General features: G+C 43.0%; 1 protein-coding gene across 2 annotated transcripts in view; it reads right to left on the reverse strand.

The window, feature by feature from the left end:
• Window positions 1-255: 255 nt before the first annotated feature.
• The window catches only part of GATA6 (GATA binding protein 6), a 34,048-nt gene continuing 16,558 nt past the window's right edge, over window positions 256-17,745 (reverse strand). For both annotated transcript variants that reach the window (XM_017498788.2, XM_037728079.1), the window contains exon 7: window positions 256-1,598. In XM_017498788.2, coding sequence (XP_017354277.1) covers window positions 1,431-1,598 — 168 coding nt within the window. In that variant the 3' untranslated portion in view covers window positions 256-1,430. The remainder of the gene's footprint in view (window positions 1,599-17,745) is intronic.

The raw sequence follows: 17,745 nt of genomic DNA on the forward strand, positions 1-17,745 counted from the left end.
TTATCAATTCAAATATCATATAATACTGGGTCCTTCCCACTTACAAAAACTATCCCCAATGCACATGGAGAGTGGTAACTAACCCCATGCGTCAACTTCAAATAAACCAAAGTATAAAAGGTATAAAACAGCTCCAAAAGGACTATTCTTTGGCCTTAAAGCAGTTTGCAAACTTCACATGCACTTGTTTTATATGAATATCTAGAGCCACATACAGCATAAAAAGGAAGCTTTGAAAAGGGAAGGAACTCACTGTACAGAAGACAAAACAATACCCTTTTTATTTTTAAAACTCTGGTGAAATAGGTTTCCATAGGACATCCCATTCCAAAAGAATTAATGTAAACCAACCTGCCTGTGGGTTAGTCACACTATACAGACTTCATCAGAGTGTTTACAGATACCTAGAGTATTTACAAATGCTATCCGTTAGGTAGTAAAGTTTTGTTGCAATTTTTCCAGCACATATTCCACAGTAAAATAAAGGGAGTATATTGGTGTTCTTGTATAAAAATTCTTAACAAATAGAGAAAGGCAATTTTCCTGAGAGAAGATTTGTTCTTGAAATATTTTTCCTTTAACAATTGGAAATATAGAAATGGGATGTAGTTGTAAAAGAAGCATAAGAATGTCTAAGTTAACATTTTTCTTTTAAATTATTTTAAGTACCATTAAGTTAAAATGTTTACATTCATTATAAAAAATGCTGTTAAATCTTATGCAAATGATTTAACACTGATTGCTGCAACGCAAATTGCACTTTTTTAAAAAATTATTGTATACATGGAAGAAAAATATCTTGTTTGCTACCCTGTTTACAAATTCCGACTGACTTCAGATCAGCCACGCAATATGAACTTTGAGAAGTGTCAGTCACAGTGTGTGTTAAAGTTACAATGCAGTCTTGCAAACTGAGTGATATTTTTGACAAGAGACCTCATGAACCAACTCGGCCTCCAGAGATGTGTACCAAATGGCCTCAAGTGATCTTCTCCATGAACGCACGTGAAATCTGCATGTGGAAAAGGTATGAAGAAATTCTGGAACAACCGAAATTGATCAGAAGAAGCACATGATTTTGGACAAAATGCGAAATCTTTTTTAAAAATCTCTCTCAATATTCCTTAGCAAGCAAGGCCCGGGTCCCAGTCCCGGCTTCTGGAAGTGGAGCAGGGTCCGCCCCCCCGAGGCGGGCTGGCTGGAGTGGCCCTGGCCAGAAAGGGAGGCGACGCGCCCCGTTGCACTGGCCCTTCCCTTCCATCTTCTCTCACTCTTCAGCAAGCCTCTTGGGGAAAACATCTCTTTCAAAATAAAGGCACGAGAATCACGTTCTGTCAGCGCAGTCGCCACTGTCTGGACTGCTGCACAAAGCAGACACGAGTGGAGCGCGGCCCACGGTGGAGCCCTCCTGCCTCCTGGCTGGCGTGGGCTCAGGCCAGGGCCAGGGCGCACCAGGAATCCTGTCGCACGGAGGATGTGACTTCGGCCGGGGAGGCCAGACTGACGCCTATGTAGAGCCCATCTTGACCAGAATACTTGAGCTCGCTGTTCTCGGGATTAGTGCTCTCTCCCGCGCCAGTCATCACCGGGGCACTCGCCTGGCAGAAGAGGGGGACAGAGAGGAGAGACGAGAAAGGGGAGAGGCGGTTACGGTCCTGCTAAACACATGGGAACAAATGAATGGGTCAGTGCAGCCAGGGCCAGAGCTGCTCCTGGGCGGACCCAGTGCAGGGGAAGTGAGGTCGACATTACTATCCCCTGCCCCCAGCAAGCAGGGGCATTGCCCTGCGTTGCACAGTGACCTGACCGTGGCCACTTAAACCCTGGAAACTTTAGAACTCAGGGCAGGAGCCACTGGCAAGATGCAGGACTGCACAAAAGGAAGAAGAACTGAAGGAACGCTATTTGTAAAAAGTGCCAAACTCTTAAGATCTCTGACGATGAAACAAACTGCACTGAGCTGGTAAACGGGCATTAACGATACACGCACAACCTAATAATTTCCAAAGAGAAAATGCAGAGAACGCGCGCGCGCACACACACACACACCCACCACACACACACACACACACACACACACAGCTCTAACAAGGCTTATCCGGTGATGACAAACTCTTTTTAGACTTTTTAAGAAAAGCTACAGTTAACATTCCCTGATAAGTGAAATTTTTAAGCACTGACTTCATGGAAAATAAACCCACGCATATACAAGTTTTAATATCTACCTCATTTACCTTAATTCTTTACAAGAATAGGCCATGTCTGAAGCAGACCACATTTTAAAGAAAATGCTAGATCCTCTATCTGCCATGATCATGGCAATGATTTCTCTTTTTTTTGAAACAGTCTCACTGTAGCCCAGGCTGGAGTGCAGAGGCACGATCTCCACTCAGCACAACCTCCACCTCCTGGATTCAAGTGATTCTCTTATCTCAGCCTCCCGAGTAGCTGGGATTACAGGAATGCACCACCACACCTGGCTAATGTTTGTAGTTTTAGTAGAGACAGGGTTTTGGTAGAGGCCATGTTGGCCAGGCTGGTCTCGAACTCCTGACCTCAAGTGATCTGACTGCCTCAGCCTCCCAGAGTGCTGGGATTACTGGCATGAGCCACTTTGCCTGGCCACAATGATTTCTTTTTTAAAGAGACAGAGTTTCACCATGGTCAGGATGGTCTCGATCTCCTGACTTCATGATCCACCCGCCTTGGCCTCCCAAAGTACTGGGATTACAGGCATGAGCCACAGCGCCCAGCCTCTCAATGATTTTTTGAAGCACAAGTTCACCTTTCCCCTGTTCCACCCATTCCTCCCATTCACATGAGAAAGGCCAAATAGGAAACATTATATAATTTAGTAGAATCAAACCAAAATAACTAAAATCTGTTTAGACAACGGTTTGAAAAAAGTTGCTCTTGAGAAACTTTTTGAAAAATCTAGCCATAATCATGTACTTTTTAAAATCACCTTTTTCCTTCTAAAAAGTTCAGAAGCCCTTATTCCTTCCAAACTTTCAGAGTTCCATTCTATAAATTACCAGATACTTATTATTTGACAGAGGTAGGACATTGTGTACTTTTCGAAGAATTTCTTTTTTACATACGTAATCCCATTAAATCCTTAAAACGGCCATTCCTCTGGCACCAGAAGCAAGCAGAATAGAAAGGAAGTGTGCCGAGCCTCCATGGCCTGCAAGTGAATGAGATTCGACTCTACTCGTTTTTCCAGCAAGATCTGGTTTGCTCTCAATCCTCACCATAAGGGAATGAGGTTGGGAGGCAGGACTTCAGGCAAGCAAGCCCACTGAGTCTAAGCACCAGACTTCCTCCCTCCCAAGCAGACAGACCAAACCTGACTCCCCCACAGGTAACCACGCCTTCTCTTGCCCAGCAGAAATGAGGGTTTATGAAAATCCAGCAACAGCCCTGGTCCCACATCCAAACTTTTATTTACATAACACAAATGTAAAGACTTAAACTGAGGGTTTTATGTGCATAAAAAAGCAAATTTCACAAAATCAGTGAAATGTCTACTAAAGCTTCACAGGGATTCTTGTGGCAATTCTGAAAGAACTAAAATAATCCTGTCCAACGAACTGAATGCCATGAACTCGGTTACACTTATGAACATAGTGATTAACTTTAGCCCTTAATTCCAGAAACTCCACTAGAAGCAAATCCAGTATGGACCAAGACTTAACCCTCAAAGAAATAATGATATTCAATCACAACAGAATTATTTATTGAGAGAGGAACTATTAGAGTGAGCTCCCTTATAATAATATATGTCATGCCCAACTTTGCTAAGATTTTCTTATTCCAAAACAGGCATATCTGCATGCATCTGATTAAATCTGACTTCACCACAGCAAGTGTTATTTTCTGAAATGGAGAGGGTTCCTGAATTGGCCCACCAGGAAATAGCCCATCTCAAATGGTAGGGAAGTGCCAAGGCAGCAGAGGACTCTGTCACCACCACCACAGACAGCAACAAGAAATATTAGTAGTCTGGGCATGGCGACTCATGCCTGTAATCCCAACACTTTGGGAAGCTAAGGAGGAAGGATCACTTGAGCCCAGGAGTTTGAGACCAGCCTTGGCAACATAGGGAGACCCCCATCTCTACAAAAAATGCAAAAGTTAGCTGCGCATGTAATCCTAGCTATTTGGGGGGCTGAGGTGGAAGGACTGCTTGAGCCCAGGTGATGGGGGCTGCAGTGAGCTATGACTGTAACACTGTACTGCAGCCTGAGGGACAGAGCAAGACCCTGTTGGAAGGAAGGAAGGAAGGAAGGAAGGAAGGAAGGAAGGAAGGAAGGAAGGAAGGAAGGTAGGTTAGCAAAGCACCAACTGACAGCCAAACACTGGACCAGGAGCCTGAGACAGTCACTGCCCCAGGAGCTCTCAGGCTATGTGGAGAGCCATACACACTAGAAAGTCGAATGCTGGCTGTTTATCATAAGTGACTGCTGGCTGTTTATCATAAGTGACAAATGAGTGGCTGAGACAGGAAGGTAGAGCAAGAGTCAGAAAAGGAATAGCAGAGGCAAGGACTTCCAGGCAAGGAACCAAGGCAGCCCGCACAGGAGCATGGGGAGGAGGGGAAGGAGCTTGGACTCTCCAGTCCTGTCCTGGCTCAGTCCCCTGCTGAGTGCACTCGTCCCTGAGCCTCCTCTGTGCCCCAGTCCTCACATTCCCCACCTTAGGGATGGCTGTAACAATTAAATGAGCTGTTTGTAAAAGCGAGGGCATGGTGCCTTGCCATGTTAAACATTCCATAAAGGGAAGATATTGCTATTGGCGAGAGAAGGGTGTTAAATGGGAGGCAGGACAGATGGAGAGAGGCAGCCACCTGGCCTGTTTAGAAGAAAATCCAGCTGAAAAACAGAAGGATGAAGCAAAAGAGTGAAGAAACCATGTGGGAGAGGTAAACCAGAAGTCTGACATAAAACTTTGTGTGCCTCAGTTTCCTCACCTATAAGGTGTGATAAAAAGAGGCACCCATGTCAGGTTCTTCCAAAAATTAAATTGGCTAGGTCTGGCATGGTGGCTCATACCTGTAACCCCAGAACTTTGGGAGGCTGATGCAGGTGGATCACCTTAGATCAGGAGTTCAAGACAAGCCTGACCAACATGATGAAAGCCAGTCTCTACTACATACAAAAATTAGCCAGGCATGGTGAAGCATGCTGCTCATGAACCAAGCTTGTGCCATTGCACTCCAGCCTGAGCAACAAGAGCAAAACTGAATCTCAAAAAAAAAAAAAAAATGAGATGACTATACATAGCTACCAGAAAAAAAAAAATTAAATTGGCTAATATATGTAAAGTCCTTGTAACAGTGACTGAGCACAGTAAAGATTATGTCAGTATAAGCTACTCTTGTTACCTATTATTCAAAGCTAAGGGGCTTGGATCTAATTTATTCTCCTCATTCTCTCCTTCAGCCCAGGCAAGTTACCCCATCACCAGGCAGGATCAGACGCAGACACTCAGACCTCAAAGAGAACCACCTCCAGAATGACCCTATTCAAACTGTCACTGATGGTTCTTCACAAAAACAAATCAAGGTGTTCTGCAGCCAAAGTCTCATGACTTTTTTACTTTTTTTTTTTTTTTTTTACATGCATGTCCATGCCTGAATCTCTTCTCCAACCTGCTTGTTTTTTTTATTTCTGATTCATTCTCTGAGTTTTAGAATAATTTTTTTTTTTTAAATAGGATCTCACTCTATCATCCAGGCTGCAGTGCACTGGGTGCAATCTCAGCTCACTGCAACCTCCGCCTCCTTGGCTCAAGAGACCCTCCCATCTCAGCCTCCCAAATAGCTGGGACCACAGGCATGTGCCACCACGCCCAGCTACTTTTTGTATTGTTTGTAGTGACGGAGTTTCACCATGTTGCCCAGGCTGTTCTCAAACTCCTGAACTCAAGGGATCCACCTGCCTCAGCCTCCCAAAGTCCTGGGATTACAGGTGTGAGCTACCACACCTGGTCACTCATTAACTCTTTTTCAACAAGCCACATTAAAGAAACATTAAACACTCTCAATGTTATTCTTACACCTGAATAACAATCCCAAAAAGAGTCAAAATAACCTGTCATTTTTTCAGACAAAATGTTAAGTTGTTTGGCAGGCCAAGAGTCCTACCATTAAAGGGCAGACAACCCTCAAATTCCAGGAGTGATGCGCTCCTAAAAATAAATCTGCTCAATTGCAATTAAAACCAATAGCTAAGCCTGTCAGAAAAAACAATGGAGCAAGTACTTGTGCTCAATGCTTGCTAGCCTTATTTTATGTGGGGATATAATATTTAAACATGAAATACTGCAAAGCAAGGCTGATGTCCCCTCACTCATGGCTGGCAGGGCTACATTCTGGTACACACACACCTTACAGAAGGCAGTCAGCAGCAGTGTCAACAGCCATCCAGAAGTTCAGACCTTACTTCACCCTGTAATTTCACTTCTGGAAATGTATTACAAGGAAGTAATTCAAAAGAAGAGAAAGGCTCCACAAAGGAAGCCAACCATTGCAAGGTTACTTCTAATAGTAGAAACCACAGAAACAATCTAATGTCTAATAATATGGGAACAGTTTAGAAAAGCAGGGTACATCTGCTCAGTGAACTATTATGAAATTACTAAGAATAATAAGATCATGGAGCAAAATGGAAAAAATCCTGTAATACCATGCTAAGTGAAAAACGGCAAGATATGAATTACACGTCATAACTGCAATTTACCTATGCACATGTGTATCACAAGGGTCCCCCGGGAGGAGGGGAGAAACGGGACTAGCTGAGAGGGCCAAGCCTATTAGCCATCTATACTTTTCTTTGAATACTTAAATTGCATAGTAAATCTATGTAGGTTGATGCCAAAGCAATTGCAGTTTTTGGCATTGAAAGTGATGGCAAAACCCACAATTATTTTTGCACCAATCTAATAACTTTGGAGATGAACTGAAGACATGAACGCCAGAAAAACAAGGCACAAGGCATTTGAGGGGCAAACCAAACTTGATGCCATCAGAAAGTGGCTTAAAAAAAAATGGGAGGGAACCAGAGTCAGGGCACTGACAGGAGGGCGGGTCAGAAGGGCCCCATGCGCCCCTGAAATCATCTCCCTGCCACCTGGCATAGGCCAGGGCCTGACCAGCCAAGCACATATGAAACTCACAGTTGTATATAAGTTAAAATATCCAACACGTCGGCCCCATGCATCAGTGCAACTTCAGCTCTCAAAATCAATATTCTTTTTTTGGGGGGGGGAGGGCGGATAGAGTCTCACTCTGTTGCCCAGGCTGGAGTACAGTGGCGAGATCTTGGCTCTCTACAACCTCCGTCTCCTGGGTTCAAGCTATTCTCCTGCCTCAGCCTCCAGAGTAGCTGGGATTACAAGCACCCGCCACTACACCCAGCTAATTTTTATATTTTTAGCAGAGACCCCATATTGATCAGACTGGTCTTGAACTCCTGACATCAGGTGATCAATCCCACCTTGGCCTCCCAAAGTGCTGGGATTACAGATGTGAGCCACCACGTCCAGCCTGAAAACCAATATTCTAACTGCAGAAGGCGTTCTGCAGAGTTGGCACAGCAGCTCTCCTTAAGAAGTCTGGGGTGAGGTAGGAGGACTGGGGAAAAAAAAAAATTTTAAGTCTGGAGGGCTAGGCACGGTGGCTCAGACCTATAATCCCAGCACTTTGGGAGGCCAAGGCAGGCAGATCACAAGGCCAAGAGATCAATAGCATCCTGGCCAACATGGTGAAACCCCGTCTCTAATTTAAAAATAAAAAAATTAGCTGGGCATGGTGGTGCGCGCCTGTAGTCCCAGCTACTCAGGAAGCTGAGGCAGCGGAATCACTTGAACCCGCTGTTGCAGTGAGCCAAGACTGTGCCACTGCACTCCAGCCTGACAACAGAGCGAGACTCTCTCTCCAAGAAAAAAAAGAAGTCTGGCTCATCCTGTCATTAAGTTTCTTTCCCTCACTGATGAGAGTAAAGAGCTGCCTACTAAGAATCGGTACAGGCCGGGCGTGGTGGCTCACGCCTGTAATCCAAGCACTTTGGAGGCCAAGGTGGGTGGATCACCTGAGGTCAGGAGTTCAAGACCAGCCTGACCAACATGGTGAAACCCAGTCTTAAAAAGAAAAAGAATTTAAAAAAAAAAGAAAAGAAAAGAAAAAGAAAATACAATTCACTTATTATGTGGTTTTCAGGAAGATCTGTTGGTAAGAGAGTGGGAATTGCTTATTCTTGCAGGAACTATTAGGCGCTATGTNTGTGGGGGCGGGGAGGGCTGGTAATCAGAGAAAAATGTACGATGATCCTGGACCTAATGCACACGCATACAAACACACGTATAAATTTCAATTGGTGAATATATTTTCCCACATCTAATTCAACCCTTCAAAGGACTTTAGTTCAGATAGCAGACATTGCAACCCAGCAAAAGCAGGCACTTCACTAACCTAGACCAACCTAAACAAACATTCCTGAACAGAAGTGGAGGGAGAGCTCCGGAATGCCCACAGCTCAACCATCCTCCCTCCTTTAGACAGGCAGCACAGGCCAGGCCGAGGTCCCTGCTCTCTCCCTGATCAAAGTGCAAGGAGGGTGGAGCAGAAATCGGCTCTGTGTTTCTATTCACTGCTTATCTGCCCTCCACCCTCCCACAGACAACTGAAAATGGAGGCACTTCCTGTTGAAAGAATGTGTTATCAGGGCCAGACCCAGCCTGGGCTTAGCACTGAAAGCTGGTGGGGTTAGGTGGGAGACAGGCCGAGCAGCTAGGCTGGAAAACTCCCTCCTAAAGGAATAAATGACTTGAGGGAGAGCTTGGGCTGCTGCAGACTGGGACATGGAAAATATCCGCTATCCTGAGAAGTAGGCACAGTTCATCTGCAGATCACCTGGATTTTTTTTTTCCCTGTGAGGACCCTTCACTCATTTTTAGACACATATCTGAAAAGTCAAAGATTTCTGATTGGATCAACTCACGGAGACAAATGCCCAGCAGTGTCTCTTTGTTTCCCTTCATTTCACACATCCCATAACGGGTAGGGTGAGAGACAGTTTCTGACGGGAAGGCAACACACCCAAGAAAAGGAAACCCAGAAAGGGTGCAGCCTTTTCCAAAGAACACAGGTTCTTTGGCTTGTGGATTATGTGCATAAATTTCATTTGAGGAAGAAAACCAGAGGAGTGTACGGGGCATGCTCTATCTTCCTCGCTGGAATCTCTCTTCATGCAGTCTCAGTCTGAAGAAAGAAAACACTGCACCCCAGGCAGGCTGAAGGGCGACTGTGTGATCCTTCCCAGAGCAGAAGACTTTGATGGTGATCACGCTGCCTCCTTCACTGCGAGGCAGACTGTCGGCTCCCCCAGCCTCTGATCCATCCTTCCTACACATCTGAGTGAGATTGTGCTTACGGCTTTTTCTTGTGTGAGGGGAAGCCAGCCGCCCTCACTGCCAAAGCTCTTCTCTGCTTTTGTAACCTCTAGGTTAGACTCCTGTGGTGCTTTATAGCTGCCTTCCTCAAAAGAGGAATTAAAAACTTTGTATAAATTCCTACAAAGGGGAAATGCTTTCTTGCAAATCGTAACTTCCACTATATAAACTACGATCATTTCAGTTTGGCTGGAAGTAACAGAGGACCAGACATAAGACTCAATAATACTTTAGAAGGTGGCACACAAAAGACACATGAACACACACAGATTCTGTCTCCACCAGGGCATGTGAAAACCAATCACAGTGAAACTCTCAAATTCTTAACAGCTTAATAAAACAAAAGAACATGGACACCTTCTCTCATAGAGGGAAAGTCACCATCACCTCAACTGGTGACCTAACTATTCAGCAGAATAGTTTTGTATATTTTTTGAATTCAGCAAACAAATTCCTTACTGGAAATTTCACTGGCTGCTCCCTCACTCTGCCCCTATCCCTACCCATCTCACCCCTTCTAGGCCTGAGTAGACAAGGTTATAGCCACACCAAGGGATGCTGCCCTTTTCAAGAAGAGGAAAACAATTCTGTACACATCACCTATTAGAGATAAAAGACCAGATTGTTTTTTATATCTGTGTGCACTCAACAGCAAGCATGTTGTGGCGAAGAAAGGCATCAGTCAAACTTTGTAAGTACTCTGGGATTATCAGCAAAATACTGATGTACAAATATAAATTGCAAGGGAGAGGGTTTGTCCCACAACTTTGAAGTCACTGAGCACACTAAAGAATCTTCTAAATGAATCAGAATGAATTTCACTATTCTAATCTTCAAATTAAGTGGGACAGGATCCTGAGGCAAGATTTAAAACCTGGTGAACTATTATCTTAATTTTTATAACAAAACTGGCTTTTCCAGAGATTGATGAGCATCTTAATCTCTCCATCTCAATTACAGAAATCATACCAAGAAGGCTTTACAATGCACTTAAACCACAAAAAGCATTAGGAAAGTGCTAAGTATCAGAAGGAATTAAAAATTTGCTATTAGTGAAATAAATTCTCTAAAATGTGGTTACTTTCTTAACACAATAACTCTACATCTCCACATTTCCTCATTAAGAAAGTGAGAATCTTATTCTAATATCTTGAGATGAAAATAAACGCCATGCAAATAAAGCTGATTACTATTAACTTCCAAGACCCATATTTAAGTATTGCTATTTATTCTTCTTGAACTTCAAAGGTCTCCAGGCATCTCCCACTTACTCTACACAATACTCCTAAGGACCAGATGGTAGGAATTACTTTTCCTCTTTAGTAGAAGGAGGAAAACAGAGGCTTTACAGAACCTTGGCAGCTCACTATACTCACACAGACAGAGTCGGGGCTAGCGCCTGGCTGCTGAAATCTGTTTCCTTCCAGCTGCTAATCCGCGAACCCCCAGAATAAACTTTTGACCATATTCAGGCTTCACCACGCATCAAGCAACTAAATTTAATGAGCACTTTAAATGTAAAATGCTTGTGTTTAATAAAATAAAAATATGGTTCTGGAGCATGTGGCCCAACTCTGGTGAAACCGTGCCAGGCCAACAACCAAAACAGGCAGCAAGCACACCATCAAGTCCGGTCATGATTTAAGCACCATCAGATGTTGACTTGGAACTGTTTACTCATAAGACCCCAACAGGACATTAAAATCAATGCCCTGTATTTGTTCAAATCATTCTTAAAATATGAGGTCAATAAAATGATGTCTTTGTGCTCAGTCTCACAAATTCTGCGTACTGGGCCTCTAAAAAAAAAGCCTGATGTGATGGGTATCTGAGTGATGAATTGTCACACTGCCAACACCTGTCTTTGGAGATGCCTTTTTAAATTATTAAAATTTCAGAGAAAATTAACAGGTAGTTCTAAACACGAACAGAACTAACAGATTGTACTTAATTCATATCCACTGGATCTTCATACTGCTCGTAACACTTCTGGCAGACACCCATGAAATGCATAATAAATTACTTTTGTTCCAGTAAAGGAATTCGTTTTCTTCGAAGATTCATTTAGCAATAACCTTTCAGAGCAATCTAAGCCAGATTTCTTAAATTTGGCCATGTTTTCCCGTAACATTATTTCATGTTTTCTGACAATTTTGTATATTCTTATAGAGGCAGGAGTGGAAGAAAACTGCAAAGAATCTGTAATTTGCAAAGAAAAGCTGTGTTCTGGGATGAGGCCATAAGAAATGAATAACTTCTGCCCACACTTATTCTTTATCCAGTATTCTGGCTATTAGATAGTGAAAATGAGTCACTTATTAAATAAACCACAGTTTCATGATAAATTGTGTGGACATATATATTACAAACTATTTAAAGCACTACTGTTTCCTAATGTACATACAAAGCCACTGGATACCTATGCAGCACACGATGCATTTTTTAACTACTTCTTACCATCCTCCTCCCCGTCATACACACACACACACACACACACACACACACACACACACGGGATAAAAAACGAAGTCTAGAAAAAGCCTTGAGATCAAAATGAAAGTATGCAAATTCACATGCTTGAACATTCCCTGCTGGGGTGACGTGTGACTCTCATTGGCGAAGGCCAGTGTGGTCAGACAAGAATGTGAGTTATTAGAAGGGGCTGTGAATATAGAAAGAAAAGGAGCCTGGCACATAGGGAGCGTGAAGATAAAATGCCAACAAAATATTTATGTTCATGGCTTGTAGCATGTGGCAAGTGGGATATTAATAACTGTGATGATTGGTCAACTCCCTGGGAGTGGTAACAGCCCTGGACTGGAGGCAGGAGACGTCGGTTCCAGTCCCGGCTTCAACACTGGCTTGTTTTGTGACCTTAAGGAGTCACTCGGATCTTGGTTTATAAATGAGGCAATAATAATACCTGACCACAACTCTCTCACAGGCCCTTGTGGGAGATTAATGATTTTTTAACTCTTTTGTTACTCATTTGGAAAAAAGTGTTTTTGGATGACAGACTGAAAAAAAAAAATGGGCACTTGCCTAATAAGAAATTTTTTAGTGATTCCCTAAAACTTAATTGAAGGCAATTTGAATATTCTAAAAAATTCTAAAACGGCATTTTCTTGTGTATGGACTTAAGTCACAGCATTAGAAGGATTTCAGTACTGTAATCTTGTGTTTCTCTTAAAAGAATCTTATTATAACCACATTAGATATGTCAACAAAAGTAATTTTTACTACTTTTTTTTACATGATGTTACACAACTACTATATTCTTAGTACCATTATACATTTGATTTCTAAGTATAACATTGATAAGAAAATTTGCATTAAGTGCCTTAAATACATTCTTGGTCAAGAGCAAATAAGTTCTCTGGCACTGTTTTCCCACCTGTTTCAGTGGGAGGATATTTGATGCTGAAATTAATCAAAGTTAGTCAAATTTCTTTTAGAAAACATTCTTTCTTCTCTCTAAAGTTCTCGAAGAACTGACCTAATATCACATATTAATCTAACATGCTGTACTGGCAACAATGCTGACCTCATCCGCCAGACCTGCGGCCAACGTGAAACCATGCTTCTCAGTTTGACATAAGACCTTGATTGTTCTTTAACTTCTGAGTCTCACTTAGGGGAAAAAATAAAATGTATCTAAAGCACCCAGCACATAAAGGTACCTGACAAACTGATTTCATGCCTCCCTGTGTTCACTATCTTATAAGTGAGAGTATAGGAAAGGGAAAAACTTCCTCAAAGCTCAAGGGCACTTTGATAAAATCCAAGCCCAATCCACCACTGTTTGGCTCTTGAATCCTCTAGAAGCTCTGTGGAATATTCAAGTTAAAAATGAAGCAGTAATTTTCTGTTCCAGCCCCTGCAGTCTCTTGCCTTAGAGCTCACCTTCATAGGTTCCTCTGAGCAACTTAACAGTATAAGCACAACATAAGTCCTTCACAAATGTACCTTTCAGCTCTTTCATGGGAACTATACCTTTGTGACCAACTGCAGTGCACAGTAAATCAAAAATAATCCCATTACTTGAAGAAAAAGCTGGTGGAGTGTAAATCTGCTAATAAAGAATCCCCCCTCCATTGGAAACTGCATAGTAGCTACAGGACCTTATGGTGTTTTTCTATTTTCACCACAGGATGCAAATATTTAAAATAAAATCTATAAAAACAATTTAAAATATTTACCTGCCTAAACTTTCTTCAGAGGGCCTTATAAATAACATCAAATAATCTTAACCTGAGCCACTCCCTAGATCACTGCTGTTGGCCACAAGTACTTACGGGTGTTTAACTCCTTCAAAGGACCACAGAGCTCAGCAGTGAGTATAGTAGGGAAATAGGTCCCGCTAAGCACACAGCGTCCCAGAAGCACACATGGGACAGGAACGATGACACCTATTTACTATCAAGAAACATACCAAAAGAGTAGTTAAGGCCCACCCACCCAGGCCCAGATGCAGCTGGCGAGGATCCTAAGTCTCTATCCTTCAGCCTGATGTCCACCTGTATTTGTGGAAGCTGTGTATCACCAGCCATGCCTCACAAAGGTGAGGAAACATATTTCCTATCACTAACATGCCATGCCAAATATGTTTCCATTAGAAGAGGTCACCAGGCAGCCACTCCAATCACTCTGCCCCCAGAATCCCAGGAGGGGGAGACATTTACAGCATAGGCCTAAAGGAGGTCAGCACATAGAATCAGCTCAAAGGAGATGTTTTTCCTCCCTAATTGTGAGAAGGAACCCTGCTTGTAAACTTGAAAGCAGGAGCATACTAGCCTTTGTTTACATAAATTATCAAAATACAGAACCCTCCAGTAAGAGTGTCCTAATTGTTGGACTCCCGTGTACAGACAGAAAACACATTTGTCACTGAAGCAGGATTTAAATATAGAGTCCATCCTGTCATTTAGGCCCTGCTTAAGGCTGACCTGACATTGATTTGAAATATTTTCAGATATCTACTTTCCACCCATTCTACCAGCCTCACTTCCTGCCTTTGGCTTCTTACACCCTACACTCCAGCCATAATGAGCTATTTTCCTTCAGCTCCAGAAATTCCCACACCCTTCTTCTTTCCTGGATACCTCTATCCCAATCTTTCCCCAGCAAAAATCCTAACTAATTTTAATTTCCTCTACTTTGTGAAGCCATCTCCAACTCTAGTTAGCACCCCTTTAAAGCATGTCCAAATGTGACCAATAGTAAGATCCATGTTTATACCTGTCTCTCTCCACCCACCCCTATCACCTATATGTTTTGAGCAATTCCAGATGCGGAATTGCACTTTGTTTTACTCAAGTGGAACAAGGACCAGTAAAGCAAGGACTGGTCAGATATATTTCTCTCCACCTAACTTCAATATTTTATGTTTAATTATGACTTCAATATTACATTGGCAGTTTTAATATTAACTTAAGTAGGGTTTAATTTTTTTTTTCATTTTATTTTAAAAATAGAATTAGAGACTGGCGTCTTGCTATGTTGCCCAGGCTGATCTCAAACTCCTGGTCTCAAGTGATCCTCCAGCCTCAGCCTCCCAAAGAATTGGGATTACAGGCACGAGTCACTGCAACTGGCCTAATTTTGTAAAGTAATTATTTATAGAAACTATTTTTAGGCAGGCAAAATATGTTCAGTGACTCCTTATTCTCATTGTCTCATTGATAATTTCTTTTTTTTCTGTAGCTGTCATTTTCAGAGATTATTAATTTCATCTCCAAATGAATCACAAAAGAAATTAAGAAAAAAAGGCTTTTTAACTATAAAATTTGGGAATTGAGCTATAAAGTATCCTCTAGTTTTACAAATTTTGAGTTATAGGAAGAGAAATAGGAGGAATAGGACCATTTGTGAACTACTTATTAAAACTTATTGCAGAAATAGAATGTTACCATGTTTCTCTCCTAAATATCAATAAGAGAAAAAAACCATAAACTATAATTCAGCCAATAAATGGAATTCAAGAAAAAATAATTTAAATATTTTCATAATCCATAGAGAATAAAAGCCAAACAAAATCTTTTTTTTTCTCTTGCCTCAGCCTCCAGAGTAGCTAGGATTACAGGCATGTGCCACCATGCCCGGCTAATTCTGTATTTTTAGTAGAGACGGGGTTTCACCATGTTGGTCAGGCTGGTCTCAAACTCCTGACCTCAGATGATCCACCCACCTAGGCTTCCCAAAGTGCTGGGATTACAGGTGTGAGCCACCACACTGAGCCCAAAGAAAATCTGATGTCTATTTAGATCAACTAAATATAGATTTTTTTTTTTTTTTTTTTGAGACGGAGTTTCGCTCTTGTTGCCCAGGCTGGAGTGCAATGGCGCCATCTCGGCCCACCGCAACGTCAGCCTCCCGGGTTCAGGCAATTCTCCTGCCTCAGCCTCCTGAGTAGCTGGGATTACAGGCACGCACCACCATGCCCAGCTAATTTTTTGTATTTTTAGTAGAGACGGGGTTTCACCATGTTGACCAGGATGGTCTCGATCTCTTGACCTCGTGATCCACCCGCCTCAGCCTCCCAAAGTGCTGGGATTACAGGCATGAGCCACCGCGCCCGGCAAAATATAGATTTTTTTAGTAAATCTGCATGCATGAGAAAATTCTTAGCCAGAAAGAAAGACTGGTTTTGCCACGGAAAGTAACGATCTATCAACAATTAAATTTCACATACATTTTTAATAAACAAAAAATTTCAAGAGAAAAAATAGGCAATATTTTAAACAGGGCTGCATAGCCATGAGTCCTCTTGATCTCAGACAGAAACACACTGCCCTCCCTGTGCCTCCAGCACACACAGTCTATAACCAAGAGAAACTGAGTCATAAGGTGGCGAGGTCATCAACTTGCTGACTCTTATACGAAAGAATGTCTCCTTTTTGCCCAGACACAAGTCTCATGAAAACACAGATTAACAACAAGTATATAAAGCTAAGACATGAGGCTTCGGAACAGCGCAAAAATTTTCATGGCATTAGGACACTTACCCTGGAAGAATGCCGTGCACTAGAAATTATGCCCACACCTTCATTCCTGCAAGGGGAGGGGAGCCCTGGAGCCCCTCTCCCAGAAGCAGACAACCACAATAGACCCCTTCCACGATACTCAGCTCCTGTGGCTCCTTTCACCCTGGCCAAGAGAGCTCAGGACGCTGGTGTCAGTCATGCTAAGATCCTGGTGCCATCACTTAAATAGCCACCTGAAAGACAGGTCAGAACCTTGCTCCTGTCATGTCCCAGAACTTAAAAGAAGCCTGCTGGGAATGTCTACCGGTGACCTCCTGCAACTGATTTTTCAAGGGGTAATTAAACTGAACAGCATGCTTCATATGGGCCTCTGGAACAGTTTTTGAATTCTTGCTGTAACTCACAGTCATTAAAGAAAGGCAGTGATACTACTACTTACATCTCTAAATGGAGGGATATGTGGCCCCCAGTTCCATCTTCTGCTGGGAGTGTGCCTGAGATTGCCCTTTGCTTTGTAGCTCCATGGCCCCATCAAACTAGGGTCACCCTGCACTACTAATTTCTACCAGTCAGTCACAGTGAGCGCTGTAGATCTGTGGGGTGAACACATTGCCTTAGGAGGCTTAAATTCCAAGCCACCTCGGTATTGTGTTTGTAATACATATACTTTCTAAACACCAGATACAACTTGCTGTGTGGATCTGATATTTTCTTCACCCACAGCATTTCACAAAATCCTATGGGCAATCAGTCACAAAGCCAGCTGCCCTCCAACATCATGCACTGTGACCAAAATGGGAAAATGACACACCTTTGTCAACATAGCCACTGTTTAAAAAATGCTTCTAACCAGCTGCTCACAGATGGCTCCTCCAGCAGACTCTTCACAGCTACTTGGCTGCCACATGGGCCATGCCATACACATGAAGGCTCACCCCTCCCAGAGAGGACATCGAAAAGTGCTAAGGGACCCACAGGCATATGTGAGCACTCCATGAAAACAACCTGGGGAAACCACTCAAACCTACTACAGGTATTCTTAGAGGGGGACAGCTTCCAAAGGCAGCCAGCAGACAAGAGGTTTCCCCATAATGGCCACAGCAGGTAGAGGCTTTTTTGAAGACATCTACCCCGAGAGCCCAGGCACCAGCCATGTGCCCTCGCAACAAGGCCATGAGTCAGTCCCTGGGGAACTGGAGAGGTCGGCAGGCCGGCAACCCTACCCCCTGCCGAGGTAGTTGCAGTCACACAGCGTTTCTGCAGCCCAGCCCGCAGAGGCTAGAGAGCTTGGAGAGATGGCCCCTGTCTG

Source organism: Cebus imitator, unplaced genomic scaffold, assembly GCF_001604975.1.
Source record: "Cebus imitator isolate Cc_AM_T3 unplaced genomic scaffold, Cebus_imitator-1.0 Scaffold12, whole genome shotgun sequence".
In the NCBI taxonomy this organism is placed as follows: Eukaryota; Metazoa; Chordata; class Mammalia; order Primates; family Cebidae; genus Cebus; species Cebus imitator.